Genomic DNA, 14,302 nt, shown 5'->3' with positions numbered 1-14,302 from the left:
ATTAATATTTTACTGAACATCATTTCTGAGCTATAATTTGTCAATTTATGCAAAAAGTGAGAAAATATGATTTAATTGTGTGTATTTAGGATAAGTAAAATGCTAGCTATAGAACTGGACAATTTCTGCTACATAATGAATAGATTTGAGATGTTGTGGATGCACTTTCTGCATGACAAGTTAGAAAAAAAGAAAAAGAAAAAAAAAACTATAAACTCTCCTGTGATCTATGTGTATCAACCGCAGGACATTAGTGTAAACAAATAAATAAAATTTCAATTTATTAACTGGACAGTGTCAAACATTGCAGACGATTTTTAGTAAATGCTTGTTACCGGATATGAGCTGTCTCTCAACGAATCACGCCCCAGCACACATATCATGCAAACGCACCTGCTCGTCTTCTTCCGGCGGAGGCTCGTCCGGGTCTGCGCCTCTGTTTGCGCACCTCCAGACTAAGAAGCTTCCTTTCATATTGGACCACATGGTGCGTGTAGAAGGACCCCACAACCAGAGATATATTATCATTCACCCTGCTCCTGGGGAATAAAACATGGCAAAACAGACATTTATAACCTTTTGTGTTTGTTTGCATTCAGAGGTTGAAATTACAGGCACTAACCTCGATCGGGAGATCACAGATCTGAGAAACAAAGAGCAACAGACTATTTTAAACAAATGTAATTCTGGGAAAGCTATTCTGAAACATTTTAAAGAAAAGCTCACATAAACTTTAAAGGAACAGTTGATCCAAAAAATTGAAATTTGCTGAAAATTTGCTCACCCTCAGGCCATTAAAGATTAGGATGAGTTTGTTTCTTCATCAGGTTTGTAGAAATGTGTCGCTGCATCAGTGTCTCAGCAATGGATGCTCTGCAGTGAATGGGTGCCGTCAGAATGAGAGTCCAAACAGCTGATAAAAACATCACAATAATCCACACCACTCCAGTCCATCAGTTAACATCTTGAGATGACAAAAGTTGTGTTTGTAAAAAATATTTAAAAAATCAGTTTTTAATCCACATTAACGCTTCCTCCAGTGAAAAAGTGCATCTCCTGTTGTCTCTCAAATCAAAATCCAGCCACATATTTGTTTAGAGCTGTTTTGGCTTGTAAACGCTGCTTGATCTGTGCAGATTTCTCTCCTGATTCAGACCAGAACACTTTTTTACTGGAGGAAGTGTTATTATGGATTCATTTTGGCCAGAAACGTCTCGGTTACGTATGTAACCCTCGTTCCCTGAAGGAGGGAACGGAGACGTAACGTCAGTGTGACTGACTAATGGGATCTCGCCCGAGAGCCCAATCACCTTCGAGTGTTAACAAAACAAGCCAATGACAGTTGGCGTGCGTGTTTCGCCACGCGCACCCCGCCCCGCAGTGCGGGTATAAAGGTAGAGCGCGTGCAAACGCACATCAGTTTTTCGCTGAGGAGCCGAGACTGTGTGCCCCGGCCGTACAGCGGTGGTACAGCAACTGTGGCGACGGGACGTTACGTCTCCGTTCCCTCCTTCAGGGAACGAGGGTTACATACGTAACCGAGACGTTCCCTATCAGTCAGTCACGTTCGACGTAACGTCAGTGTGACTGACTAATGGGATCCCTTGGAAAACGCCACTTTTGCTGACCCCTTCCAGTGCCCTGCAGAAGCCGGCAAGTCCCCCCACACCAGTTGGGATGGAAGATAGGATAGGGCTTAGGCAGGGATGACAGCCACTGCTGTTCCCTACAGTGGATATGGATAACACTGGGAAAGCGTACTCCAAGTAGGGGAACGCTACGGAAGCCACATCCTGCGTAAAGGAGGTGCCATGTGGAGATTACACATATGGACTGGGCTAGGCAGTACTACATATGGAAGTCTCTGAGGTAGACTCAGCCAGCCTGGGGTGAGATCAATACACAGCAGAGACGGCAGAAGGTCTCTGCCAGGGAAGACACGGTACCGTGGAAAATACACATGTGGGATCACCCAAAGGGGAATCACTACACATGGGCACCTAGCCCAGCACAAGGGCTGACCTTGGGCAAACACACGAGTGCTGGACCTGGCGTCTGGCGCTCCGCCACGCCTGACTGCCGAGGGTGCAGGAGGAACTTCAACAGGGTTCGCCAAGGGGAACTGAACTGGGAAGCAGTAAAAGCGCACGTATCCGGTCCGTAGAGGGGAATGGCGCAGCAAGCGTAATCGACACCGAGCGGGTCCTGTGTTACTGGCCACCTGAGGTGAGTACAGGAGGACACGGGCTCTACACAGAGATTATAGAACCTCGCAAACGTGTTAGGTGTCGCCCAGCCAGCAGCTCTACAGATGTCTGCTATCGAGGCGCCCCGCGCCAATGCCCAGGAAGAAGCAACACCTCTCGTAGAGTGTGCTCTTACTCCGAAGGGGCACGGCAAGCGTCGGGCCTGGTAAGCTAAGACTATAGCCTCCACTATCCAGTGGGCGAGTCTTTGTTTGGAGACAGCCTTTCCCTTCTGCTGTCCTCCGAAGCAGACAAAGAGCTGGTCTGAGGTCCTGAAGCTCTGCGTGCGGTCCACGTAAACGCGCAAGGCGCGGACGGGACAGAGCAGAGCAATTGCTGGGTCTTCCTCCTCCTGATGCAGCGCTTGCAAGTTCACCACCTGATCCCTAAAGGGCATGGTAGGAACTTTGGGCACATATCCAGGCCGGGGTCTCAGGACAACACGAGAGTTACCCGGCCCGAATTCTAGGCACGAATCGCCGACTGAAAATGCCTGCAGGTCCCCTACCCTCTTGACCGAGGCCAATGCTGTGAGGAGCACTGTCTTCAATGACAGAAACTTAAGCTCTACTGACTGCAGAGGCTCGAAGGGCTCCTCCTTCAAGGCCGTCAGGACCGAGGGGAGATCCCAAGAGGGTACCAGATGAGGGCGCGGAGGATTTAACCTCCTTGCCCCTCTGAGGAACCTGATGACCAAGTCGTGCTTCCCGACAGACTTACCGTCTACTGCATCGTGATGTGCGGCAATAGCGGCAACATACACTTTGAGGGTGGAGGGAGACAGCCTTCGTTCCAACCCATCTTGCAGGAAGGATAGCACAACCCTGATTGGGCATCTCCGGGGGTCTTCCCGGTGGGAAGAGCACCAATCGATGAACAGGTTCCACTTCAGCCTGTAAGCGTGTCTTGTAGACAGGGCTCTAGCTGAAGTGATGGTGTTTACTACCGCTGGAGGTAACTCACCTAGAACCTCCGCGTCCCGTCCAGGGACCACACGTGGAGATTCCACAAGTCTGGATGCGGGTGCCAGAGGGTGCCCCCTCTCTGAGAAAGGAGATCCCTCCTCAGAGGAATTTGCCAAGGAGGGGCTGTCGCGAGGAGCATCAGTTCGGGGAACCAAGTCCGATTGGGCCAGTAAGGTGCCACTAAGAGGACCTGCTCCTCGTCCTCCCTGACCTTGCACAGTGTCTGTGTGAGAAGGCTCACTGGGGGAAACGCATATTTGCGTAGGCCCCGAGGCCAGCTGTATGCCAGCGCAACCGTGCCGAGGGTCCCCTCGGACAGGGAGTAAAACAGCTGGCAATGGTACGTGTCTGGGGAGGCAAACAGGTCTACCTGAGCGTCCCCGAACCGCCCTCTTGCGCTGGAAAGACTCCAGGCAATTAAGCATCGACTGAGCACGCTCTACTGAGAGACGTGCTATGAGGTTGACCGAGTCCAACTCCATGCCGAGAAAAGAGATCCTCTGCACAGGGGAGAGTTTGCTCTTTTCCCAGTTGACCCGAAGCCCCAACCGGCTGAGGTGACTGAGCACCTTGTCCCTGTGTTCGCACAACAGCGCTCGAGACTGGGCCAGTATGAGCCAGTCGTCGAGGTAGTTGAGAACGCGAATGCCTGCTTCCCTTAATGGAACAAGGGCTGCCTCCACGACCTTGGTAAAGACACGAGGCGACAGGGATAGCCCAAAGGGGAGGACTGATATGCTCGCCCTTCGAACGCAAAACGGAGAAACGGTCTGTGTCGAGGGAGGATCGAGACATGAAAGTACGCGTCCTTCAGGTCGATCGCTGCAAACCAATCGAGCGGACGGATGCACTGAAAAATGCGTTTCTGCGTCAACATCCTGAACGGAAGCTTGTGAAGGGCCCGGTTCAGAACACGCAGGTCCAAGATTGGTCGTAACCCACCGCCTTTCTTGGGTACGATGAAGTAGGGGCTGTAGAACCCTGACTTCATCTCGGCTGGAGGGACCGGCTCTATCGCGTCCTTCGCCAGCAGGACCGCGACTTCTGCACGCAAGACAGGAGCATCTTTGTTCAACACAGAGGTGAACCGAACGCCTCTGAACTTGGGAGGACTCCGGGCGAACTGAATCGCGTAGCCGAGTCTGATGGTTCTCAGGAGCCAGCGAGACGGCCTGGGGAGCGCTAACCAGGCCCCCAGAGACCGTACAAGTAGGACCAGGGGAGCCACCGACGTACCCGCAGTGGGGCAGCGAAGTGGAGCACAGGGACCCGATTCGGAAGGCAGTGCGTCCCAGAGTGGGGTCTGAGTGCGCGGTGCAACATTTACCTGGCTCCATGGATGGGCAGGGGGCGCGGGAGAAGGCATTGCGTCCTCGGACCGGACCCTGCTGCCCACTGGCGAAAGGAGAGGGGGACGGGGGTTTAGAGACTGTGTCTCATGCACCGCCAACCTGGCCCTCTTGGGACCCAGAGAAAAAGGAAACTGCTCTTTTTTTGAGGCTTTGGGAACAAAATAAAAAGGGAACAAAAGATTCTCCACCCGGCCCTCCTCCGGGGGAAGGAGTGGTGCGGTCACCATCTCCTGAAGAGCAGGATCCAGAGACTCCGGGTCGCCCGTCTCAGGGACGCCGCTTGCCCTGGCTTTCCCACGGCCAGCTCCACGCTGCGGCCATTGTGAAGGCTGCTGCTGGGACCGAGCTGGAGCAGAGGTGGAGGCCGCAGGAGGGCGCCCTCGGCGACGAGCAGACGGAGGGGCTGCAGCCAGCGGCTGGGTGGAGACAGCAGCAGACCGCCGGGGCAGGATATGACGAAACGCCTCCGTCTGCTTCTGTGCGGCGGAGAACTGTTGGGCGAAGCCCTCCACCGCTTCGCCGAATAGGCCGGCCTGGGAGAACGGGGAGTCCAAGAAACGATACTTGTCAGACGGGCAGAGCTGCATGGCAATAGCGTGCTCGACTGGGGGGATCTCCACATACCCTTGGGCCGCCCCACCGTTGAGAGTGGTGTGGGCGGAGGAGGGGCCAGGTCTGTTTCGGGCAGAAAAAGGTGCCCTCCAAGACCTAGTCACCTCCTGATGCACCTCCGGGAAGAATGGAACCGGAGGCGGCTGCCAGCGCCCGGCCTGCGCCCCCAGGAACCAATCGTCCAGCCTCGAGCGTTCGGGAGAAGGAGGCGGCCTCCAGTGCAGCCCGACGCTCTCAGCGGCCCTGGAAAGCATAGCAGTCAGCTCTGGATCTGACTCAGACAACGCCACTCTTCCTGACAGGAAGCGCAGCCGAATCATCATCTCCAGAGCCTAGCTCGCCCTCCGATGCAGCGATCGACATCCTGTCATCCGCCGGTGCTCCGAACGAGATGCTGGGCCCCGTCCTGACCTGGGATCCCGAGGGCTCGTCCGGGAACACCAGATGGCGCGATGCGCTGGAGGAGTGAGAGGCCCGCGGAGATGCACTCGACGGGGAAGCTCTCACTGTAATCCTCAGGTCACCCTGACCATGAGCCGAAGTAGCCCTCCGAGAACCGGAGGAGCTAGAACGGGGCATGGCAAGGGGGATACCCCCCCCGTTTGACTAGGAGGTATCTGGAGCGCAGCATCGCGATGGTCATGTTCCCACAATGAGAACATGACTCATCCACGAGCGCTGCTTCAGCGTGCTGAAAGCCCAAGCACGAGACACAGCGATCGTGACCGTCAGATGAAGCCAGGAAACGACCACATCCAGAAACACACGAGCGGGAAGCCATCTTTAAAAAGACGCCCGTCGCTCGTGGAGCTCTTTTAGATATTTTGCTCTTTTAGAAAAAAAAGAAAACACTCTTTTAGAGAAACGCTGAAGCGCCCAGGGGAGGTTGCGGCGCGACCGCAGAATGACGAGCTGCAGCACGCCGTCAGAAGCAGCAGCACTGGAAACAGCAACCTTCGCTGACGCGCCGTAACACCAACTGCTTCGTAGCTGTCTTACAGACACTCTCGGAGATTCGCGCTGAATGGCTCGGCTCCGAAGCGAAAAGCTGATGTGCGTTTGCACACGCACGCCAACTGTCATCGGCTTGTTTTGTTAACACTCGAAGTTGATTGGGCTCTCGGGCGAGATACCATTAGTCCATCACACTGACGTTACATCGAACGTGACTGACTGATAGGGAACAATGATTAAAAATGCCTTAATGATGGATTTATTACAAACACGCAGCTTTTGTCTTCTCCAGATGTTAACTGATGGACTGGAGTGGTGTGGATTATTGTGATGTTTTTTATCAGCTGTTTGGACTCTCATTCTGACGGCACCCATTCACTGCAGAGCATCCATTGCTGAGACACTGATGCAATGCTACATTTCTACAAACCTGATGAAGAAACAAACTCATCTACATCTTGGATGGCCTGAGCGTGAGTACATTTTTAGCTCATTTTGATTTTTGGGCGAACTATTCCGTTAAGGGCTCCAAGAATAACAGTCATTTTATCAGTGCACATAAGCCTTTGTATGACATACTCGCACTAAATATCAACAAAAAGCCCTCAGGCTGAAGATTCCTTAAATAGATTAAGATCTTTCCAACCACGGTGGAAAGACTTACCTTCCATGGAAAAGTTTATTAGCCAACATGGCGTTCATAGACGTCTTGTATTCCAGATAACCACTGAAATACAGAGAGAGAGAGAAATAATTACAGACAGATTAATTACATAACAATTCCAAAGAAATTATGTGGTAAACAATCAGTCCTGTTGGTTTCAGCAGTGACTCTTATGCAAACGAGAAAGACACAAGCTGAATGAGAACATGATGTTTCTTGCACTTTTCAATTGTGTAAAAACTGCGTACTGCTGAAATGAGAAAACAATGTCCGTTAGCTTTCCTCAACAACTGCCCTGCATGTTTATGACAAAACACACGTAACGATGGGTTAGATGCTTTATGGTGGTTTGGTTGACCGTTTGGCTCTCCACAAGACTGCATCGGTCATGCTTGAGCAATATTACTTTGCTCTGCCTTCAAGCAGCTAGAATTAGCTGCTACATCACTAACTGTCTAATGGTGCGACCGCGGTGTGAATTACAAAATTATGAGGTGCTGAACATTAAATGACTGCACGATTTTTTTCCAGACCGAGCTTAAACAAGCATTTGAAAAGCTTTAGCTATTTTCCTGTGTCAATAACAATATATTTTAAGTTAAGTAAATGTTTATTTAAGACATGAATGTCTCTTTCAGTCAAGCTGTTTCAACACTATCCCGTTATGGGACAACGCCTGCATCTGAGCACATAGTCAACACGTCTTTAGGCAATGAGAATGAAATGTTCACACAGGGATGGGGTAGTAATTAAGCAAGCACTTGGGCCAATGCTAAATAAAGATCATTTAAAAAATGTAAAAATAAAAATAAAAACATTCAAAAACCTGGTTTACAACTTACAGCGCTAGTAATCTTAAACCTGCGCTAGTAATTTCTGCATTCATGTTTGCTTCAATCATTTTCAGCAGAATAATATGAAAATGTTTTCCCTTGAATACATGCAAGTGTTTCATGCAAATCATTATTATTTTGAAGTGCATTCATGCTTTTTAATTATGTGGACCCACTATTAAGTGTATTTAACTACTGCATTTAATTTAACAACTTACAATTAAATGAATCATTTAATGCAATGCATATTGTGTACATATGTTTTGCATTGTACTTATATTTGCATTACATCTGTAATTCATTTATGTAGTTACATCCACAATTAGACTGTTGTTGCTACCTCTACCCCTTAACCCACCCTTAAACCTAACCACAGCACCAACCTTACCTATATCCCACTCCGGTAGCAGCAATTATTATATATTATTATTACTATTAGCATTTTGTTTTCATATAAGTAAATAGTAAAGATATAAAAAAAGACATATAATGTGGGACCAATTCATTAATAAAGTGAGTAAAGAACGGTCTGCTTCAAACATTACTGCTTCAAGTATTATTTGAATTATTTGAAAACAATCATTTCCTGTAACTAGAATAGATACAAATAGATACATATATAAACAACAAAGGAGTTTGATTTATGTATGTATGTATGTATTTATTTATTTATTTTTTGTAATTAAATAAAATCTATAGATCAGGGTTATTTTAGTATTACTTTTACTATTACACTTTTAAGTAATATTTTGAATATTTTGGCTTGTTCACAACAAGAATGATACAGTAACTGTAACGATAACTATATTAGCGTCCACTCCCTCGCACACTAATATTCTGTTTATTATAAGCACACGCTGCAGTGTTGACGTCTGCCACTTTAAATGCTCGAGCTCATTAAAGTCTGTCTTTGTGCTTATAATCTTATACTTATATGGTGTGACTCTGATATTTTTATTTTATTTTTAATTTAGAAAGATTCTTATAACTATATCTTCATTGTTATTGTTATCATCCTTGGTGTGAATGGGCCTCTAAGTTTTATTTTAATATTTTCAGTTTTAATTTAAAATTGCAGTTTATTTTTTTATGTATTTTCCTAATATATATTATATTCAGATTTAATTTATTTTTATTTATTCAGTTTTAGTTCTTTTTATATTTCCAATTTTAAGGCTTTAGTTAGTTGCCAAGGCAACTTTTCTCTTTTTCCTTTAAAGTTTTCATCTAATATTAATATTTTATTTTATTTTAATAGTCCTAGTTTTATCTAGCAATAATAACCCTGCTGTAGATCTGGATGCCAAAAAAGTGTGACTCCACTGACCTGTTTTTATCCATATTTTACATGCACAAACTTCTTAGCCTGGCCTGCACATATTTTCTGAAATTCATCATGTTCGGTAATGATACCCACTCGTGCTTGTGGAGGGTAACCCGTCTGTATTCAGAGGCAGAGCACACTGTCCCAATCAGGATTGAGAGCACATGCATGAGTGATGGAAATGATATCCGCGTGACTTGGCATTGCTGGAATCTCATTTTTTATTGCCCATCAAACATACTCATGTATAAAGCAGAAAGAAGAAAGACTGAGGCTGGCACTGATTGCCCTGGTCTAAGCACATCTGGTTTTTGGAGGTATTTGATCTAACGGAGGGTGATCCCTGTAACCTGCTCACAGATGTTTCCTATCACAAGTAAGTGGTGTAATACTGCACCTGAACATTATTTCATTCTAGGCTTCAATTGTGTTTATGTTAACATCCTTACTACACTGAAAAATGGTGCAGGATTTACTTTGAAACAATCTTCCCTCAATAATAGCATTTTACAAAGAATTTGTACCACTTATAAGGAAACAGCAACATTACATTTTGAATTAGAAAGACTGAACTAGTATTCTCTTGTCAAACATACTCCAATAAACTCCCAAAAAACAGAGTAGAGCATTATGAGTCAATGGTTATTTTAGCCTTTAAGTTTATTTCTCAAATAAATCAGTGAACGATGCTGAACAAACCATATTAGATCATCTTTGTCTCTTAAAGGAGTCATGAACTGAGAAATCAAATTCAACTGATCTTCATAACAGGTCAATGTACTATAAAAACCTCAAGTACATTTCAGAACTCTAAACTTTCTCATTAGTTCTCATTTGATTGAATCCAAGCTAAGAAAACGACTCGTTTTGTAATTTTGTTGTCACATTATGATGTCATAGTGCGACAAAAGACCGCCTCTGCAGGAGAAACACTTGCTTACTTTATAAGTGGACCTCAAAGAACATTATAAAATCATTTTAAAAAACGCAGTTCATGACCTCTTTAGCTAAACCATTGGGTTTACCACTAGGGTCTAACACTAAATTTGAGCATTTTATTTTTATTTTTCTACCTCAACACAGTCTCACCGAGGTCAAACTTCTGCCTTGTGCTGTAACATGGACAAAATAAAGACTTCAGATGATGCCAGCACTCGATTATTTGCTTAGATGAACTTGTGAAGAGTGATCAGTGTTATTACACAATCATTGAGAGATTTTTAGCTTTTATTAATATTTTGAATTAGATTTTATTTTTATATTTTGTTATCATTTTAATATTAGTTAAAGTTTTAGTAATTTTTTGTAATTTTTTTAGTAATAGTAAGTTTCTCTTTTTGTTTCTATAGTTTTTAATACATTTTTATTCCAGTTTTGGTTCTAGCTATTTTAGTACATCACGTTTAGCAATGGAAATGATAAATGTTGCGGAAATATATATATATATATATATACACATTAGTGCTGTCAATCGATTAAAAAATGTAATCGCGTTAATCACAGTCATGGACTGTGATTAATCATGATTAAATCGCAAATTTTAAATACTAGGATTTACCTGTAAATCTGTTGAAAAAGAAATGCATGACAAACTAGTTTAAGGAAACAGAACCTTTCACACTTCCGCCAGGTATGAGACATAATCCTTATTATTCTTTTATCATTATTCTTTTGTTTTTATTCAGCCATAAATCAACCTTTAAACTGGCGATAAAACGTTTACCAAGCCACATCGCTTCAATCCCAGTATACATTTACCCAACTATTATCAAAAAGTATTTCTAAATAAATACAACAAAACATTTCTTGCGACCTTACATGAAGTATTATGACAAAATGCATTATGAAGAAGAATTGGACCTGTTCTGCAGCTGCATTAGAGCTAATATTAGCATCATGCTTCATAAGACAATTTATGAGATTAATAGTGCACTTTTACTCAGAACTCACTTCAAACCACCATCGACTGTTTGTAATAACTTCCTTTTGCGATCACATGTGGAATTTGATCGTTTACTGTTGTTAAAATATGCTATTTATAGCCTTCTATATCGCTGCACAAATTAGCATTTCAGACGTACACATTCTCAAGAAAATCACATACAGACCATATCTATCGTAATCGTGTGCTTATTATCTTATATAATCTATAGTGGCTGTTGTCATGTTTATTTCTGCTGTGTAAAAGCTTTAACATGTGCTCTGCTGAAACTCACGTTGTTTGTGATATTAACCGCCTCTCTGTTCTTAAGCTGTCAGGGATACATTCCAAGTATAATACACATTAGTAAAAGGATCTATTTTAATTTTTATTTGTCTATATACACTTTGGGCAGCCGCGGTACATTATAAAAGTAGCCCAAAATACCGCAACCCGCCACGGCTCTGTAATTTTTCCCGTGACTGTATTTTCAAAATAGCCCACTTGTGCCGTTACCCTGGCAACACTGTGCTGTACCCTCATCACACAATGATAGATCACCTTCCGGGCTGCGATGACGGGAAGAAGTTGGGGTCAAACCTTATCAAACGATTAATCTGCGTTAAAAAAATATTAACGGGTTAAAATTTTTTGATTAATCGCATGTGTTAACATTGACACCCCTAATATATATATATATATACACAGTGGTGTGAAAAAGTGTTGGCCCCCTTCCTGATTTTAAATTTTTTTGCCCCCTAAATCTAATAACTGGTTGTGCCGCCCTTTACAGCAACAACTGCAATCAAGCATTTGTGATAACTGGCAATGAGTCTTTCACATCGCTGTGGAGGAATTTTGGCCCACTCTTCTTTGCAGAATTGTTTTAATTCAGCCACATTGGAGGGTTTTCGAGCATGAATGGACTGTTTAAGGTCATGCCACAGCATTTCAATAGGATTTAAGTCCAGACTTTGATTTGGCCACTCCAAAACCTTAATTTAGCTTTTCTTGAGACATTCAGAGGTGGACTTGCTACTGTGTTTGGGATCATTGTCCTGCTGCAGAACCCAAGTGCACTTGAGCTTGAGGTCACAAACTGATGGCCGGACATTCTCCTTCAGGATTTTCTGATAGAGTGCAGAATTCATGGTTCCATCAATTATGGCAAATCATCCAGGTTCTGAAGCTGTAAAGCAGCCTCCAAAATGTTCAACTTTTGTCGCATCAGTCCACAGAATATTTGCCCAAAAGTCTTGGGGATAATCAAGATATTTTTTGGCAAATGTGAGATAAGCCTTTGTGTTCTTTTTGGTCAGCAATGGCTTTTGCCTTGGAACTCTCCCATGGATGCTGTTTTTGCCCAGTCTCTTTCTTATTGTTGAATCATGAACACTGACCTTAATTGAGGCAAGTGAGGCCTGCAGTTCTTTAGATGTTGTTCTGGGTTCTTTTATGACCTCCTGGATGAGTCGTCTTTGTTCTCTTGGAGTAATTTTGGTAGGCCGGCCACTCCTGGGAAGGTTCACCACTGTTCCAAGTTTTTTCCATTTGTAGATAATGGCTCTGACCATGGTTTGCTGGAGTCCCAAAGCCTTAGAAATGGCTTTATAACCCTTTCCAGACTGATACATGTAAACTATTTTGTTTCTCATCTGTTTATGAATTTCTTAAGATTGCAGCGTGATGTGTTGCTCTTTAAACATGCTTCACTTTGTCAGACAGGTTCTATTTAAGTGATTTCTTGTTCTATTTAAGTGATTTCTTGATTCAACAGGTCTGGCAGTAATCAGGCCTGGGTTTGGCTACTGAAATTTAACTCAGCTTTCTAAAATAATGTGGTTAATCACAGTTCTTTCATGATTTAATAGGAGGGGGCAATTCATTTTTCACGTAGGGCCAGGTAGGTTTGGACAGCTTTTTTCCCTTAATAAATGAAATCATCATTTAAAAACGGCATTTTGTATTTACTTGCATTATCTTTGTGTAATATTAAAATTTGTTTGATGATCTGAATCTTTTAAGTGTGACAAATATGTAAAAGATTTAAAAATCAGGAAGGGGGCCAACACTTTTTCACACCACTGTATATATTTTCAGATATTTCATTTATTTCAGTTAAAGTTTAGTTTACTTCAAGTAATGAAAGGTGATTTATGGTTTAGTTTTAGTTTACTATAATAACCCTGAGTGTGGTGATCAGAAAGCGACCCTTTCTGAGCTCATTCCCGTTGAGGAGATCTGTGCAGACAGCAGCTGGTCATCTTCACACACCACTGTTTGCTTTCACTAGTTAGGCATGATTGCAGTGTATGATTTAGTGGCCGGCAGCTCAAGCTTGGCAACCACACTGTAATAAAAAAAAAAAGTTGAGCCGACTTAAAATTTTCAGGCAACCAGCTTCAGCAGATTTTTGAGTTTGCTCAATTTATTTTTGTGGGAAATTCTCAAATTTTTGCCTTAAAATTTTAAGTTGGCTCAATTTTTTTATTTTACAGTGCAGCAGAGTTTTGCAGCTCATGTTGAGTTCCAGGTGATTTGGCCTTATAGGTGAAGTCAGTATGATCTCAGGGTTTTAGAAAAACACAAGAGTCCAATCTTAAACTGACTCTGGCAAGATGCACACACCACAATTTTGGCCATCATTTAAACACAGAAGTCCAATGTCCTAAATTACAACTCAATGTGTGTACAGATGGCTGACATTGTTATACTCTGGTTAAACCATCTAATTAAGTTTAAACCTGTTAGCGATTTTTTCACAAAAATAACATTACCAATCAGAGACATTTACATGCACAAATGTTTTGGTAAACCACCGTCAGCAGAAGCACTGTTTTATTTCTGCTCATTAAACCGCATGCTCTCTCAACTGCTGCTAAAGCAAGGACTGATGGGAGAAACTGAAGCGGAGAAAGACCGTATCAGAGTCTGAGCATGAGTCAAAGCACATTTCTCAAACAATCTGTCAGTATACAAAAGTAAATGAGAGACGACTGTATTGAGCTGCAGTGTGGACTGCAGAATTAAATCAGCAAATTTGCAAATTGCTGCAACAATTATATAGCTGTAAATAATATTACACATACAGTACGAGAACATACAGTGGGTACGGAAAGTATTCAGACCCCCTTAAATTTTTCACTCTTTGTTATATTGCAGCCATTTGCTAAAATCATTTAAGTTAATTTTTTTTCCTCATTAATGTACACACAGCACCCCATATTGACAGAAAAACACAGAATTGTTGACATTTTTGCAGATTTATTAAAAAAGAAAAACTGAAATATCACATGGTCCTAAGTATTCAGACCCTTTGCTCAGTATTTAGTAGAAGCACCCTTTTGATCTAATACAGCCATGAGTCTTTTTGGGAAAGATACAACAAGTTGTTCACACCTGGATTTGGGGATCCTCTGCCATTCCTCCTT

At 43.6% G+C, this 14,302-nt stretch overlaps 1 protein-coding gene across 6 annotated transcripts in view; it reads right to left on the bottom strand.

Moving 5' to 3' along the window:
• ttll5 (tubulin tyrosine ligase-like family, member 5) overlaps window positions 1-14,302 on the bottom strand; it is a 135,875-nt gene that overhangs the window by 76,659 nt on the left and 44,914 nt on the right. For 5 of the 6 annotated variants that reach the window (XR_009266805.1, XM_058750027.1, XM_058750028.1 and 2 more), the window contains 3 exons: window positions 6,794-6,856; window positions 623-643; window positions 394-539 (listed from right to left, as the gene is read on the bottom strand). Coding sequence is in view for 5 of the 6 variants with exons in the window: in XM_058750027.1 (XP_058606010.1) it covers window positions 394-539; window positions 623-643; window positions 6,794-6,856 (230 nt within the window). In the remaining variant the exon portion in view is untranslated. The remainder of the gene's footprint in view (window positions 1-393; window positions 540-622; window positions 644-6,793; window positions 6,857-14,302) is intronic. The other variant, XM_058750026.1, reaches the window with a different exon arrangement.

The sequence above is a fragment of the Onychostoma macrolepis genome, chromosome 17 (assembly GCF_012432095.1).
Source record: "Onychostoma macrolepis isolate SWU-2019 chromosome 17, ASM1243209v1, whole genome shotgun sequence".
Lineage (NCBI taxonomy): Eukaryota > Metazoa > Chordata > Actinopteri > Cypriniformes > Cyprinidae > Onychostoma > Onychostoma macrolepis.
This window is presented reverse-complemented; position numbering and strand designations above follow the sequence as displayed.